This window comes from Sapajus apella, unplaced genomic scaffold (assembly GCF_009761245.1).
Source record: "Sapajus apella isolate SASKATOON/1434 unplaced genomic scaffold, GSC_monkey_1.0 scaffold43, whole genome shotgun sequence".
Lineage (NCBI taxonomy): Eukaryota > Metazoa > Chordata > Mammalia > Primates > Cebidae > Sapajus > Sapajus apella.
In genome coordinates, this window is record NW_022436983.1 from 18,989,103 (window position 1) to 19,005,927 (window position 16,825).

General features: G+C 54.2%; 1 protein-coding gene across 2 annotated transcripts; it reads left to right on the forward strand.

The window, feature by feature from the left end:
- The first annotated feature begins 2,041 nt into the window (after nt 1-2,041).
- EXTL1 (exostosin like glycosyltransferase 1) lies at nt 2,042-16,777 on the forward strand. 2 transcript variants are annotated; one of them, XM_032300906.1, is made up of 12 exons: nt 2,044-2,636; nt 2,966-3,811; nt 9,553-9,646; nt 9,950-10,057; nt 10,826-10,945; nt 11,477-11,609; nt 11,785-11,891; nt 12,703-12,792; nt 13,585-13,671; nt 14,049-14,209; nt 15,183-15,351; nt 15,500-16,777. In XM_032300906.1, the coding sequence occupies exons 2-12, from the start codon at nt 3,036-3,038 to the stop codon at nt 15,680-15,682; spliced, it is 2,028 nt and encodes a 675-aa protein (XP_032156797.1). In that variant the 5' UTR covers nt 2,044-2,636; nt 2,966-3,035; the 3' UTR covers nt 15,683-16,777. The 2 variants fall into 2 exon arrangements, with proteins under 2 accessions (XP_032156798.1, XP_032156797.1); XM_032300907.1 differs by lacking the exon at nt 9,950-10,057 and having other exon boundaries at nt 2,042-3,811.
- The last annotated feature ends 48 nt before the right edge of the window (nt 16,778-16,825 follow it).

Here is a 16,825-nt window from a genome sequence, read left to right on the forward strand (position 1 = left end):
CCAGCTTTTTGATGAGGCCTCCTGTAATTCTGTTTAACATTGCAACTCATCCCATCTCTCCAGTGGTTATTGCCAAATAGCATGAGATATTTATTCATTCTCTTCTTGCTTATTTCCCCTCCCTGGAAGGTAAGTTCCAGGAGGGCAAGATTTTTTCTGCTTTGCTTACTGTCCTTAAGACCTGCCTGGCCTCGCAGTAGGGGTTCATTAAATAGCTGTTGAATGAATGAGAGACTTGTGGGGTGACAGACCCCAAAAATCTGTCCTTGCCTCCAGTCCTGCCATTTCCTGTCTGTCCCCACACAGAAAGCCACAGTGATTTTTCTAAAAACCACATTGCTCTCTTTCAGGTCTTAGGGTAGGTATCATTTCCTCGGAAGGCTTCTCTGGTCCCCTGGGCAAGGGAGCCTTTCTGTGTACTCTCAGGGTCCCCTCCCCTCATTCTGGAATTGCCTGCAATTGCCTAGTTCTGTAATTGTCTTCTCCAGGATAGCAAGCTCATCTGTCTCCCTCACTGTTGGGAGCTGGAATGGTGCAGTGGTTCTAGGAGTGCACTACCTGGGTCCAAGTCTTGGCTAAGCCATGAGAATTTAGGCAGCTTAAATTTACCTAAGCTCCCTGGGCCTCAGTTTTCTCATCTGCAAAATGTGGATCATCAGCTTCTCTCTCCTAGGGTTGGGGCAAGGATGAAACGAGCTGATACAAACGAGAGATGCTTGGCACATGGTAAGCGCAATACAAGTGTCAGCTATGATTACTCTTACTCAGCGTCGTGTCCCCGGCCTAGCTCAGAACCTGGCCCATATTCAACACTCCTGTTTGTTAGATGAATGAATGACTGCGTATGGGGATAGAGGGATGAAGGAGTGGCATGAGGACCTAGAAGGGGGCTCTAACCCAGCCTGAGGAACACTGGAGAAGCTTCTTTCTCCAATGGGGAGGGAGCTTTTAGCTGACTCCTGCAGGATGAGGAGTTGGCTGGGCATGGTGAGAGGGGGCCTTGAGAAGTAGAAGCAGCCAGTGGCCTGTGTGGGGGCCTCTCAGTGTCGGAGAACTGAGGTGTGCAGGAGCCACGGTTCATCACTGAGTGACTGAGCCGTTAGTGCCGAGAGGCCGGTTTCCCCTTTGTAGGCCATTTTTAGGACAGTCTCAGACTGGCTGCTCACTGAGGGCAACACGTTCCATGGTGGCTCATTCATCTGATCAGCAGCCCTCCAAGATCAAAGGGAGGCAAGCAGGGGAAAGGAGGCCACCCCTTGTGAGGGACCCCAGGGGACAGGCCTGGGTCAACCTTGCAACCCATTCCTGGCTGAGATTATGCCCATCCCAGAGATAAGGGGACAGAGGCCCCACACCCCTGAGGCAGTCAGGGGAAGAGGCAGAGCCCACTCAAGTCTGCGATTCCCCATGCCTCCCGTTATGAGCCCAGGGCTCCTTGTGGCCAGAATGTATCTCCCCCACCACTCCAGTGATTCCTCAGTGGATGGCATCACCCACTCCTGACTCCTCTCATAGGGCACTGACCAGGGAAATCCCTCCATGGGGCCTGGATTCACAGAGAGTCAAGTGCAGAGAGAACTTTCCATATAGACTGGAGCCAAAGGCTGGGAGTTGCAGGAGATTGGGGGTGGGGCTGCTGAAGGAAGAGAGACCAATCTTGGGGACAGTTGGGGGCACCTTATCCAATTCCACCACCTCCACCCCTTAACTCCTCACGCATCTCATCTGCTGATTGTAGAGTCCCCATACTCAGGCTCTGACCTCCACTGACTCTGATAGCCCACAGCGGGTGCAGGGTCTAGCTTTTGCTCCACCCACAGGGTCCACGGCTGGGGTGACCAACGATCAGGAGCTCAGGGTTCAAATCCCACCCTGCCACTTCTTAGCTAGGTCACCTTAGGAAGAGTCCATCCCCTCTCTGAGCTTTTCTCATCTGTAAAAAATGACAGGTAAACCTCTGCCTTGGAGGGTGGCTAGAGGACTGAGACAGAGGCTGTGACAGCTCATGGCCAGCTGTGAGTTGCGGTACTTGCTGGTTGGATTAGCAGTTGAGGAAACTGGTTTGGAAGGGGTTAAATGGAGTCCCTGCCTCCCAGCCAGGAGCGAATCAGGGCTGGTAGGGGAGGAGCCAGGCTGCTCCTAAGGAAAGAGGTCTAGACCGGCCAGTTGCCGATTGGAGAGGGATGGGAAGAGATGCCGCAGGGTTTGAGGGGCTTGGCACAGCGGCCCTGGCCTCTGCACTGTGATAGCTCCAAGCCAGACAGTGCAGGGCAGCTGCTGGGCTGCAGGGAAGAGGGGCTACACTTCCTGAGCTGGGGCAGCGGCAGAGTGGATGAGGACCAGGACCCCACGCCCGCCTGGCTCTCCAAAGCGGGGGCACCAGCTGCACCCAGGCTGTGACCTCAGCTGACTCCGATGATCCACATGGGACGCAGGGTCTAATTTTAGCTCCAGCCACATGCCCACAGCCCAGGAGTGTCTGCCAGCAGGCACAGGGGCAGCCAGGGCTGCTCAGGCGAGGGGAGGAGTGGGAAGACCAGCCCTGCTCCCTCCAGCCTGTCCCTGGCTAAGCCGCCCCCTGTGGGAGCCCTGACTGGTCCCCATGGCCTGGCAGACAGCCCTCCTCTCAGTTGAGGGTAAGGTCAAGGGGTGCAGCCAGCAGGGCAGAGGGACACGGCCCTGCATTCTGGACAGGGGTTGCGTCAGCCACAGCAGTGCGCCGGGGCAGTGGTCCCTACTGGGAGGGCAAACGGTGGCTTGGTTGTCCAAGGCCGAGGAGGCAGAGTCTTGAGAGCAGGGGGCCAGGCCAGCAAGCTGGGTCCTACCTGGCCTCCTCCTGCCTGGCCTGTGACTCACTGTCTGACCTTACACAGGTGGCCTGGTCTCCATGGGCCTCAGTCTTCTTATCTGCACAATGAAAGCGCAGGGCTAGCAGGCGGGTCCCAGCTCCTGTTTCCCCCGACAGGCCCTGCTCTTCCTGCTTGCTTGCTGGCAGAGGCCTCCCAGCTTCCCCAGCCCTGGCTGTGGGTGGCCACATGCAGTCGTGGAGAAGAAAGTCCGTCTGGCTGGCACTGTCAGCCTCCTGGCTCCTGCTCGTCCTGCTGGGAGGCTTCTCCCTTCTCCGCCTGGCATTGCCTCCCAGACCTCGGCCCCGGGCTCCCCAAGGCTGGCCTCGCTGGCTGGACGCAGACCTCCTGCAGAGCTTCTCCCAGCCTGGAGAGCTCCCAGAAGATGCCGCTCAGCCTCCTCGAGCCCCCCATGGTGGCAGCTGCAACTGGGGATCCTGCTTTGACACCTCGAAGTGCAGGGGTGATGGCCTCAAGGTATTCGTGTATCCAGCGGCTGGACCGATCTCTGAGACCCATCGCAAGATCCTGGCTTCCATTGAGGACTCTCGCTTCCATACATTCAGCCCTGCTGGGGCCTGCCTCCTCCTCCTCCTCAGCCTGGATGCCCAGACTGGAGAGTGCAGCTCAATGCCTCTGCAATGGAACAGGGGCAGGAACCATCTGGTCCTTCGTCTCCACCCAGCCTCCTGCCCCAGGACCTTCCAGCTGGGACAGGCTATGGTGGCCGAGGCCAGCCCCACAGTGGACTCCTTCCGTGCTGGCTTTGATGTGGCCCTCCCTTTTCTCCCTGAAGCCCACCCATTGCGAGGTGGGGCTCCTGGCCAGCTGCGGCAACACAGCCCCCAGCGCGGGGTAGCCCTGCTAGCCCTGGAAGAGGAGAGGGGTGGGTGGCGCACAGCAGGCAGCAACTCCTCTGCCTGCCCCTGGGATGGGCGCTGTGAGCAAGACCCTGGACCTGGGCAGTAAGTGAACCTTTTGCCTTGGGGGCTGCATGGGATGGGGCTGGGATAGATGCAAGCCCAGAGGTGAGCGTAGAAGTTAGGACTGGGATGGGAGAACCAGGTAGTCCTGGCAGCCTTAGGCCTCAACTGCAGCAGGAGGGAGCCAGGTTAGATGGCAGAGAGCACTTCCATTAAGATGGGCACTTTTTGCAAAGGGGTATCTAACGTAGGTTTTAGAGTTCTCCCCTGGGAATCTTTAAAAAACATAAAACACAACTCACTCCTATTTACTTCCTCTCCCTTATTCCAAACCTCCTACCCTAATACTTTTTTTTTCCACATACATATATATAGTGGTTACTCTGTGCTAAGCACTTATATAAATCATCATTATAATAAAAGATACTAGTTGTTAGCATTTAAGTGTTTGTGTACCAGACACTAAAGCTCAGACAGGTTAAGTAATTTTTCTGAGGCCACCCAGCCGGAAGGAGCCAGTGTTTTGATCCAGAATTGCCTGTCTCCAAAGCCTTCAGTATGAGAATTCTGAGTTTTAAGCAAATGTTTATGATCACTCATCAAATGCCTCAGAGGGGCCTCACAGTCACAGGTGGAAGCTGCTCCTATTTCTCATTTTGGGGATTAACCTCTCAAGGAAACAGCCTTTGGTTACAGCAAATATGACGTAGGTCAGATATAAGGAAGAACTTTCTGCCAGTGAGAAGGCCTTGATATGTATAAAGGGCTGGAGGCCTGTGGGAGCTGGTGAGCTTGTGCGGAAACTCTTTTCCACCTGGGCTAGTTGGGGTGATGCACCTCAGGTGATAGAGATTGTCCTCTAAGCACTCTAATTCCTTTGTGTCCTCAGCAGGCCAGCAGTCTCCAAAGACTGGCTGGGCAGGCAAGAATGGAAGTCCTTCTGAGGTTGCCCAGGGCCCTGGTGGCGGAGGGTTCCCTCTGTATCCACCCCATCCAGGGGCAGACCTGAGTAAGGAACTGTCACTGTGGTATCCTCTCACAGGTCTCTCTCCCTGTTCTCTGCTTGAACAACATCAATTATTCTGAGCTCCGCTCCCTCCAGGGATTCTTGCCTCTGCTTGGGGATGTCTCTCAGGTCAAAAGGCTCTTGTGGGAATGGGATCTTTCCACTTTCTGAAGGTAGAAGGAGGCCTGCAGGGAGCCCTCACAATCAGGAGTAGAAAAGGACTTGTCCCGGTCAGGCCCAGGGTCCTTCTGCCAGGACCCATCCCTAGTGGTCTCCAAGGAGGAAGCCTGAAAAGTCAGGGATCTCACCCAAGCCCTTGCAGCTTGAGCTCAGGCAGAAGCTCGCTTTGGGCGACAAGGCTCTTGTGCCTCACTTTTCTGTTGAGGCACCCAGGTATTCTTAAAGGAAGTTCTTCTTTTGGCTGACTTTAGTTACCGTTATGCACAGTTCGTTATTGGTGAACCTGAAAGCAATTTCAGTCTGAACTTTGAGAAACTGAAAGTTAGGGAGCTGCACACAGCAGGTAGGTGCTCATTAAATGTTTACTAATGGATCTGAAATTGACAAGAGCTGGCTATGGTCTTCTAATTAGTGTGGGTGACCCTCTGAGTAGCATTTGTGATAAGTTTTATTTCCCAGGGGCAAAGCTTGGTAGCCTTGTCCTCTGACCCTCAAGGAGTTTTGTCTTTGTCCTCGGCCTCCCTGCAGGTGATGGGACTTGTCATCTCTTGAGTAGCTTGAGCCTCAGTTTCTCCAAAGTGCCAGGCAGCTGCCTGGGCCAGACAGTATAGGGACAGAGTGAGAGAGATAGCCTGAATAAACAAGTGCTGGCCAGAGAAAGAGGCCATTCACAGCCCCTGCCACTGCCCCACATTCCCTCAGCCGGGCCAGAGTTGGGAGGGGAGGAGGCTACATCTGAGGAGTGCCTGCCTTGGGCCAGGTGCTGTGCCAGGCACTTTACCTAAGTCAGTGCTGATCCTCTCATGCCCCCTTCAAGGGAGGTATTATTATCTCCATGTCAGGGAATGGAAAACCGAGGCTCAGAGAGGTGGAGTAGCCCAGGGTGACAAGGTCCCCCATTCTCCAAGGGCCCCTCACTTTTCTAATCACGCGCTTGGAAGCAGTGGAGTTGGGATTCAACCCTATACTTTTGGCTCCAAAGCCCATGTTTTTCCACCTTGGTTGAACAGTCTCTTGTTGCTTTGGAATAAATCTCCACCCATTCAAATTGTTATTTATTCATTTTTATGAATAGGTAATTCATTCACATGTTACAAAATTCCAAAGGCACAAAGGGGCATAGAGTGAAAAGCCTCCCTTCGGCCCCTCTCCCTGGCCACCCAGTTTTTCTGCCTGGAGCCAAACACCGCTTCCAGTGTCTTTTCTGAGAAACCCTGAGTGTGTACAAGCAATATATGTATTCTCCCCCATATTTTAACATAAATTTGATGCATGTTTTAAAGTCCCCCAGCCTGTATCCGTTGGGAACAAGGGGTGCAGTCAGTACCTAGGGCCCTGATACTTTTATAGGCCCATGAAAATATTTTCATTTTTTGAAAATCAGGGCTAGGTGCAGTGGCTCACGCCTGTGATCCCAGAACTTTGGGAGGCTGAGGCGAGTGAATTGCTTGATCTTAGCAATATGGCGAGACCCTGTCTCTACAAAAATTACAAGCATTAGCTGGGTGTGGTGGTACATGCCTATAGTCCCAGCTACTTGGGAGGCTGAGGTGGGAGGATTGCTTGAGCCCAGGGGGTCAAGGCTGCAGTGAGCTGAGATCATACCACTTCACTCCAGCCTGGGCAGCAGAGTGAGACCCTGTCTCAAAAAATTAAAAAAAAAAAAAAAAAAAAAAGGCAGATTTAAAAATAAACTTTCAGGTAGAAGAAAAAAAAATTTTTTTTTTTTGAGAGAAAGTCTTGCTCTTGTTGCCCAGGCTGGACTTGAGTGGCACAATCTTGACTCACTGCAACCTCCACCTCCTGGGTTCAAGCAATTCTCCTGCCTCAGCCTCCCAAGTAGCTGAGATTACAGGTGTCCACCACCACGCCTACTTAATTTTTGTAAAGACAGGGTTTCACCATGTTGGTCAGGCTGGTCTCGAACCCATGACCTCAAATGATCTGCCTGCCTCAGCCTTCCAAAGTGCTGAGATTACAGGCGTGAGCCACCTCACCTGGCAGAAAATGTTTTAATATATAATACTCTTTGTTTTCATACCAACACAGTTATGAACTATATTCCTTTTTTATGGCAGGAGGGACTGTGAAGGCCAAAGTGCCTAGGCCACATGGAAGTCACAACGTGGCCCTGCCTCTGGCCAGGCCCCAGTAGAACTCTGAGGCATGGGTACAGCCACGTTGGCCACCCTTGGGCACTGAGGCCCTGAGTCTATGGCATACTTTATGTGGCCACAGAATCCTAAGACTTCATCAGTGGTCACCATACAGATGCACAAACTCCCTCTGTAACACACTCCCTGTTCCCCAACACAGGTGCTCATGCAGCCTCTACTTATTTGCCTTTACTGATAAGGAACTCACCACCTCCAGAGACCACACACTGGCTGCACTCTCAGCCTGCTCCATCACTAGAATTTCTGCTGAAATTGACCTCCTGGATACCTGGTCTCTTGGTCCCAGATGTATTTCCTAGTGTCACACTGAGCATTCAGGCAGCACCCACTGAGTGTCCATTCTCCACCAGGCACCCTGCTAGGCCCTGGGGATACTGATGGGGGAGGTACAGCCCCATCCTCAAGGAGCTCAGACTTGTAGGAGAGACAGGCAAGTCAACTGTTCGACACACATTGTTAAGCAGAGTGGCTGCGCAGGCTGCCTGCCTGACTCCTCTACTTAAGAGCTGTGTGACCTCTTTGGGCCTCAGTTTTCTCATCTGTAAAATGAGATAATAACAGTGCATACCCCCCATCTCAAAGAGGTGCTGTGAGAATGAACTGAGGTAATACATATGAAGCACTTAGGACTGTGCCTGAAGCAAAGTACATACTCAATATAGGTTAGCTTGATCATTACCACTGCAGTCCACTGGGAGGTGGGAGCAGAGAGAGCCATCTCTAGAGAGATTAAGGAGGGTTCCTAGAGGATGTGATGTTTCAGCTTAGACATTAAGACAGCATAGGAGAAAGCAAGGTTCAGTGGCTCATGTCTGTGACCCCAATACTTTGGAAGACTGAGACAGGAGGATCACTTGAGGCCAGGAGTTTGAGATAGCCTGGGCAACAGAGCTATAGTAATAATAATAATAATAATAATAATAATAATAATAACAACAATAGCCAGACAATGGTAGCACAGCCTGTAGTCCCAGCTACTCCAGAGGCTGAGGCAGGAGAATAGTTTGATCCTGGGAAGTCGAGGCTGCAGTGAGCTGTGATGACACCACTGCACTCCAGCCTGGGTGACAGAGCAAGAGCTTGTCTCAAAGAAAAAGATGAGTAGGAGGACTTCCTCAGGCTGACAAGGCAGGGAGGGGCCCTCCAATGTGAGGGAGAAGGGATCTTAAAGGCACAGAGGATCCAGGGAGGTTAAGGCTCAGTGGTGCACTTTATTCAGCCTTAACCTAGAGGTTTTCAGTTTCTTAGAGGTTGATTTGGGGGTGAAGGGGGCTGTACCTGGTTGGCCTCCGCTGTGGCTTTTAATGAGGTGAAGGGTGTCCTGATGCTAACTTGTGGCTTCTTCCAGGAAGGGCCTGGTGGACACTTAAGCATGGCGGGAGGAGTAAGAAGGCTGGGGTCCCCCGGGAGACCACTAAGCAGCAGCTCTGGGGTGGTTCAGATAACTCGGGGTCAGGAGCCGGCACATCTCTGTTCTAGTCCCAGGTCCACCCCAACCCTATCTGTGACCCTGAGCCAGTCCTTGTGTCTCTCTGGGCCTCACTTTCCCCATCTGTTCAGTGGGGCATGGGCCTGAGGCTGCCTAAGTATCCCAGGTCTGCCTCTTGGAGGTTCAGGCTCAGAGCCAAACAGGCTGTAACAAAGGAGGGTCCTAGGACCCTCTGGGCCCTACTCATGAGTCCCACACTGAGCAGGCCTGTGTCCTGGTCTCTCCCTTTATCCCTCCCCGAGCTGGTTTCACAGGCGATGGTCCCCTGGGGGTGGCTCTGAGGAGGCTGGGACTCTTGTCTTCCCCAACAGGCACACACAGCCTGAGTGTGGCCCTGGGACAAGGCTGGGGGCTGAGTGGAAGGAACAGAGGTGGCCTGTCCTCTAGGCCAGGGGCCTCTGGGCAGCAGCTTCCTGTGTGGTTCCAGGCTGGGGGCCCAGCCCACCTCAGGACAGAGGAGCCTTTCATAGGCCTGGCTCTCAGGGTGGGGGGGAGGGCTGGGCTCGGAGGCCGCGAAGGTGAGTGGTGCCGAGAGTCTCCGTGTGGCAGAGTCGGGGAGGGCTGACGTGCATGTCTAAGTCAGGCAGGGCCTCGGAAACGTCAGGACCTGCTTCCTCCCATTTTACTGATGAGGAAATTGAGGCTAGAGAAGGCAAGGGAAGCATCTAACTAAGACCATCAAGGGCAGAGGCAGAGCTGGAACACAGGGCTCCTGACTCCTAGTCTAACCGCAGATGCACGGCTGGTGTGAGGCTTGTGTTTGTGTTAGTGTGTCAGTGTGCAGCTGTGCATATGCATAAATGGGTTTGCATATTTAGGAGTGTGAGTGTGGGGTCCTGGGGTGTGGGGTGCTCCCACTGAGGGAGCCTGGTGGGGCGAGGGGCACTGTCCAGGCTCACGTGTGCAGGGACCTCCCTTTGTGCCTCTTTAGGACCCAGCGCTGGGAGATGCTGCCCAATGCCACCTTCTGCCTCATCTCTGGCCACCGTCCCCAGGCTGCCTCGCGCTTCCTCCAAGCCTTGCAGGTACAACTGCAATTTGAGTGTCACCAGTCCTCTGTCCCTCGGCACTCATGAGCTGGCAGGTCCTCTGGGTCCAGGCCAATGAGAAGGGGCAGTGAGCTGCCTGCTTCTTTACTCCTGGCCTCAGTTGTGCCTGTGTCCCCATTCACTGCACCCTCTGCAGAACAACTGTAACCTCCCCTCTAGGAAAAACCCCATTTTCCTGTCCTCTTTGCCACGTGCCCCCAAGGGCAACTGGGAACTGGGGGCGTGGGGTGAGTCTGTGCAGGGTGGGGCTGGGCTCCCTCTGACCTCCCCGCCCCCTAGGCCGGCTGCATCCCAGTGCTTCTCAGTCCCCGCTGGGAGCTGCCCTTCTCCGAGGTCATTGACTGGACCAAGGCGGCCATCATAGCTGATGAGAGGCTCCTGCTTCAGGTAACTTGAGCCCTGCCCACAGGGTGGGAACTGGACCCAGGAAAGGGGAGGGACCCAGAACCCTGGATCTAGGCTGGCCTTAGTCCTCGTTCTTATCCTCCTTCTATGGATACTGATGAATTTCTCCTAGCACCAATTCTCCCCACTCAGGCTCCCATAGGGTCTGATGGAGCTAGAGATTCCTAAGGGTTCTGAGAGCAAGTTCTGATCCTCTTCTAGCCTCAGTTTTCCCATGTCTACAATAGGATGAACTAGACCAGACAATCCCCATGGGCCCAGCTCCAGTGGTCTGCAAACTGCTTAAATATCAATTTAGGGGAAGGCAACAAAAAAATTCAAACTCAGAGTGCCTCCATAGGGTCTGGGCTGGGAAAGCAAAACGCATGGCAACTTTTCCATCTGATGAAACTAATTTTCTCCAGCTCTGAAAAATATATGTATGACCTTGAATCCCCTGAGAATGGTAGAGGTGGTTAGTGGTAGCTACCATTTATTTACTGAGCCTCTACAATGTACTAAGCAATTAATGAGCAAACACTGGGAGAGGTTAAATACCTTGACCACAGTCACATGGTTACCAAGTGTCATTCAAACCCAACTCTGTGTGACCCCTGAACACTCTTTTTTTTTTTTTTTTTTTTTTGAGATAGGGTCTTGCTCTGTTGCTCAGTCTGGAGTGCAGTGGCATGAATATGGCTCACTGTAGCCTCGACCTCCTGGGCTCAAAATTGCTCTATTACCTGCCACTTTTCTCTCTCTCTGCCCCAGGTCCTGGCTGCCCTCCAGGAGATGTCCCCTGCACAGGTCCTCGCCCTTCGTCAGCAGACCCAGTTTCTGTGGGATGCCTACTTCTCCTCTGTGGAGAAGGTCATCCATACCACTTTGGAGGTGAGGGGGCTCACCTGATGGCGGTCCTGGCCCTTGACTCCTGCTTCATCCCTGTCACCTCTCCATACTCCTCTGTCCCAGTGTTTAGGGATCGCCCCATCTTGAAGATGGTCCTGGGATGAATCTGAGACTTGGCCGTGAGATTTGGGGCAAGTTTCTTCTCCAGTCTTGGCCTCAGTTTCCCCATCTGTAGAGAAGATGGCTGTGGCCAATAGATTTTAAAGCATGCACCAATGCCACTTGACTGCTGATGACTGCCTGGGGTGCTATGTTGGGAGAGATTCTGAGTCCCAAAAGAATGTCATGACCCATTAGTGACATCTGTCACTGGCAAGGAAGGAAGGGGAAGCAGTGACCCTGCCACCATCTGCCACCTCTGGAGCAACATCATGGAGTGCGCCCTATGCTAGACTTCAGCTTCTGACCCCAGGGGTCTGGCGATGCAGCTGCCACCTTCCCCAGAGCCTGGAAGGAGAGGTGTGGCCATGGTCACAGAGATCCCTCGCTCTGCTCAGCTCCTCTCTCATTCAGGTTATTCAGGACCGGATCTTTGGAACATCAGCTCACCCCTCACTACTGTGGAACAGTCCCCCAGGGGCACTCCTGGCCCTGTCTACTTTTTCCACGAGCCCCCAGGACTTCCCCTTCTACCACCTGCAACAGGGTATGCCCTGGGGATGGGACAACCTGAAGTTCCCTCAACTCTACCCAGGGCTGCCCCAGCCTTCTCCGGAGAGCCCCACCAAGACCCTCCTTAGCCCCCGGGACTCCCTACTCAGGTCATTCTTCATGGGGTTCTGTTCCCTCCCAACCTAATAGCCTGTGTCTCATTCCCCCAGGCTCCCGCCCTGAGGGCAGATTCAGCGCCCTGATCTGGGTGGGGGCCTCTGGCCAGCCCCCCCTGAAGCTCATCCAGGCGGTGGCAGGCTCTCAGCACTGTGCCCAGGTCTGTTCCCTTCCCAGCTGGAGTACTGGGATCCAGGGTGGGGGCAAGGGACAGGGCAAGGCCCTGATGACTTCTAGACCCCAAGGATGACCACTCATTTTGCGGGGAGGCATGAGAAAGATTTCTGAGTGTTCTTGCTGCCTTCTTCTGTAAGTCCCAAGATTCTGTTGCCTTTTCCCCATAGAAATTGATGAAGCCACATGAAAAGCAGGTGTCTCTTTGGGAGGCTGGAGAAGGAAACATTCATTCTTTACTCAGCAGTCATTTTCTGAGCACTAGGCCCTGGGCTCAATGCTGAGCAGAGAAAAAGCAGGGAAGCATTCTGCCCAGAGATTCAGACTGAGTTAGCATTTTCCGGCACACTAACTGTCAAATCTTACTTCTAGAGAAGCCAGATAGACTCACTAGAGTTCTTGCAGAGGAAGTGAAGCAGTTAGCTGAGCTGTGGTGCACACAGAAAGGCTCCAAATAGGCCATTTGAGCTGGGCTGGGAGTGATAAAAGAGGCTGAGGAAGAGATTGAAACCTTAGAGAAAAGATGGGGATGGAGCATCTTGAATTCTAAAGTCACAGGTCACCACCTTCATGTCACCAGAATTCCTGCCTCCTACAAGCCCAGAGGCAAGGACAGGGCAGCAGTAAAAGGACCTTGGAGCCAACTAATCCCTTCTCCCATGTGCACTTTATAAAGCTGACTTCTTCCATAAAAAAACTTCTTCCACCTTGAGAAAGATCACTCCTGCTCCCCCACGTCCCATAACCCACCTTCTGCCCCAGATACCAGACTTCAGGAACAACCTCCTGTCCTCTAGATCTTGGTTCTCTGGAGCAATGAGAGGCCACTCCCATCCAGGTGGACGGAAACAGCAGTGCCCTTGACAGTCATTGATGGGTGCAGGAAGGTGAGGGATGAGGAGAGGCATGAATGGGGTGGGCCCATGCTGGGAGCTGGGGGAGGGCACCCATGGAGTGTCTTATGAATACCTGGGCCTGACCTGCAGTTGGGCCTGAAGAATGGCACAGTAGGTTTCAGCCGCAGGGCTAATAGTAATGATTCTCTTCCCTCCCTGGTCCCTGTGAATTGTGCTTCCAAAGCACTGGGGCTTATGTGATGGGGGAAGACAGAGGAGTGTGTTGATATCTCAGATGAGAAACGGAGGAGAAACCCGGGATCTTGAGAAAACATGGACAAAGGGCAGCACACTGGGCCAGGAAGGGGTGGCTTCTGGGAACCGTGGTTGGTTGGAACCATGCCTGCCACATGGTTGTGGGCAAGTCCCTTCGTCTCTCTAGATCTGTTTCTTTCAAATGAGAGATGTTTGACAATTCCTCCCAAGTTGATATGACAACATGACAATGGAGGAATCCCAAGATGTCAAAACTGGAAGGGTCCCTAGAGACTAACTGCCCCATTTTACCAAAGGGGAAACTGAAATCCAAGAGGTCAAATGAGTTACCCAGGTCCCAGAATGAGCTCTGCACAGGCTCGCTGTATTCACAGTCCAGGTGTCTATACTACGAGCTCTGCACAGGCTTGCCGTATTTGCAACCCAGGTCTCTACACTGCGAGCTCTACACAGGCTTGCCTTATTCACGGCCCAAGTGTCTACACTGTGCCTGAAGGGCTTCTACTTATTGGATGGGGGTGGAGGGAGGTTCCAATGGCTGAGTTCGCCTCTCTTCTCCTCCTACAGGTTAGTGATCGCTTCTTCCCATACAGCACCATCAGAACTGATGCCATCCTCAGCCTCGATGCCCGCAGCAGTCTTTCCACAAGTGAGGTGAGGGCTGGGCCCAAGAGAAGCCCCGTGTGGGTAGACACAGAGCCAGAGGGCCCTGGCAGTCCCTCAAGTTCCCAGAGTTGGGGAGATCCCAGGTCCTGAGGTCCAGCCTCTTGCATTTGAAGCCACCCCAGCAAGCCAGGCAGCCCTCTCTTTAGGAGCCTTGAAGCTTTCCATGAACTCATTTGAGAACATTGTTTTTGTGCCCCCTGGAAGCTTTCATGCCACACTTCCAGCTAATTCCAAGTCATGGCTCCCGTCTCCTCTCCCCTGAGTCCTGTCCTGGCCCTCAACCAGGCTGGCCCTGCCTCCATTTCTCTGGATGTCCTAGGTATTTAGGAGGTCCTTCCTCACAGCTTACTTGAGTCCCTCTCCAGGTGGACTTTGCCTTTGTGGTGTGGCAGAGCTTCCCGGAGCGGATGGTGGGCTTCCTGACGTCGAGCCATTTCTGGGACGAGGCCCATGGTGGCTGGGGCTACACTGCTGAGAGGACAAATGAGTTTTCCATGGTTCTCACCATGGCTGCCTTCTACCATAGGTACAGACCCTCACCCTGCAAAGGGATCAGAGGATCAGAGACCCCTCTACCCCGAACCAGGAGCAGGTGGCTCAGGTTGAACCCCAGGGATCCAGGTTCAAGGCCCAGATCTGCCACTTCCTAGTTGTGGGATCCTGGGCAAATCTCCCCACTTCTTTAGAGTTTGTTTCCTCAACTGTAAAATGGGATGGACTCACCTCCCAGGGCTGGTGTGATCATTAAATGAAGTCCCTGGCACACAGAGGTTCCACAAATGGTAACAATTGTTATTTTAAGTAAAGCCATGGAGTGAATAAGGGCAGTGTGTGGGTTTTCTGGTGGTGGGGTGACAAAAGAATAATCCTGATGCTTTGTAAATGTGGATGTGTGGGTTGGGGACCATCCCAGACCTTCCAGAAGGTGCCTGAAGTGCTCCGGTCTTGGGGTAGGGACTGAATTCTGCAGGACCTCTTTAGAGGGGTTCCTTAAACATGTTTAAATCAAATGTGCATAACCTGGAACCTCTTGTAGAGTACCCAGGAGCTCTGCAGGGAATTCTCAGTAGAGTGAAGAATAATCGAGTGTCTGCGAGGTGAGGTTGGCCTGTCTGAGGGCCGTGTGAAGTGAGGCTCACCCAGAGCAGCATCAGCCTGGTTCATCCACAACTGGTCTTTGGGCTGCCATGTTTGATGGCTTTGAAACCAGCTGATCCCAGCCCACCTAATTTTGGCTCTGCCTGAGTTCAGAACTCAGAGCCCAAGGATGGGAGCCCCAAGGAGCTTTGGGGGAGAGGGCAGGGAACACACCACTGGCTGCAGATGAGCCCTGGGCACAGCACAGTGGAGAGCTGTTTATGTCAGGGATGGGAACTCTCGGAGGCAGCCAGAGCTCAGAGGCTCGGGGATGGAAGGGAGAGGTGAAGTCAGAGGGGAGGAGAATGGGGCCTGGGGATGAATTTTTCTGCAATCTCTCCCTGTCCTTTCCCCTTGTCCAGGTATTACCACACTCTCTTCACCCACTCCCTGCCCAAGGCTCTGAGGACCCTGGCAGATGAGGCACCCACCTGTGTGGACGTCCTGATGAATTTCCTAGTAGCGGCAGTCACCAAGCTGCCCCCTATCAAGGTTCCTTATGGCAAGCAGCGACAGGAGGCTGCTCCACTGGTGAGGGCTGAGGGGGACTGGTCGGAACTGGCAGGGATGGCGGGGAGGATTTCCTCTCACTGTCTAATTCTAGTTTCTCTTGCTGCACGGGCGTGGGAGTTCGGAAAGGCAGAGAAGGCCATTAACGCATTGCTTCTGTTCCTGTTAGGTGCCTGGGGGCCCGGACACCGGGCCAAAGCTGCAGGCCCCAGACCCCAACTGCATCAACCAGATAGCGGCAGCGTTCGGCCACATGCCCTTGCGGTCCTCTCGTCTGCGTCTGGACCCGGTGCTCTTTAAGGACCCGGTGTCCGTGCAGCGCAAGAAGTACCGCAGCCTGGAGAAGCCCTAGGGGGCGACTCGCAGAGACCCCAGCGGAGGTCCCAGCCCTGCTCCCAGAGGGCGCAGCACCTGCCTGCGGGCTCCGCCCAGGGACACGGGAAAACCAATCATGGCAGCCAGAGGGCCCACATGTCGGACCCCGGTTGGCCAATTACAGCAGGGGGTGTGGCCTTATCTTCTCCCGCCAGCCCTCGGCGGCAGAGCTAATAGAGGCCGAGCACCGTGCCTGGAGCGCCGCCCTCTCTCTGCGTCTTCACCCAGCTGACTTCTGCTTGTCTTTCAGAGCATCGCCTCCTCCAGGGACTTGCCTCTCCTTCCTCCCCGACCCGGATGGGTTGGGTCTCCTTTGCGCTTTCGCAGCCCAGTGTTTGCCGCGATCCCGCCCGGTCAGGTCCCAGGACTGGCTTGCGGGCCCGGTGGAGGAGCGGGGGGCGGGTCGTGTCGTGTCCTTTTCTCTCTGACCCGGCAGGTGTGCCGCAAATATTTGACAAATGGATTGATGGCAGACATTAACTGCGTGCCTGCCTCGATGCGGGTGGAGGTGGGACACTGAGCGGAGAGACAGAGCTCCCTCCATCCAGGGTTCCTAGTCCCGGGAAGGCAGCTACCCAAAGACGACTGCGTTGCCAGGCCCAATCCTTGGGCCTCAGCCAAGGAGCAGAAGGGTGCGGGTACACGAGGAGTGGGGTGAGGAAAGCGGGATGGGAACAAGTGGCTGTCCCCCGCCCGGTGCGCCCCCGCGGCTCAACCTGGGCCGTCTGCCTTGCACTACCAATGCTGACCACTAGAGGTCAGCGCCGCGCCGCACTCCCCACCCGCAGGGCAGAGGGCTGCCGGGGACGTGGAGGGTGAGCGCTGTGGGCAGCTGAGAGTCTGAAATCTGGGGAGAGGAATCTGAAGAACAGTCCCATCTCTTTGGCCTGAACACTTGGAACTCAGTAAGAAGGGACTGTTTCTAGGTGGGCTGGGCGCGAGTGGGGACTGTCCCGAACAGGGACTATAGTTGAGGTGGGAATTGGGGCGGGGACACTAGGTCCTCCCGGGTTCACCTACCTGGAACTGGAATTATCACTTCGGAAATAAAGCGCGTGTCCTTGTCCCCTCACGCTCCAGGCTATAAATACCCTTACAGCAGCTGCTGGAGGGAAAGGCT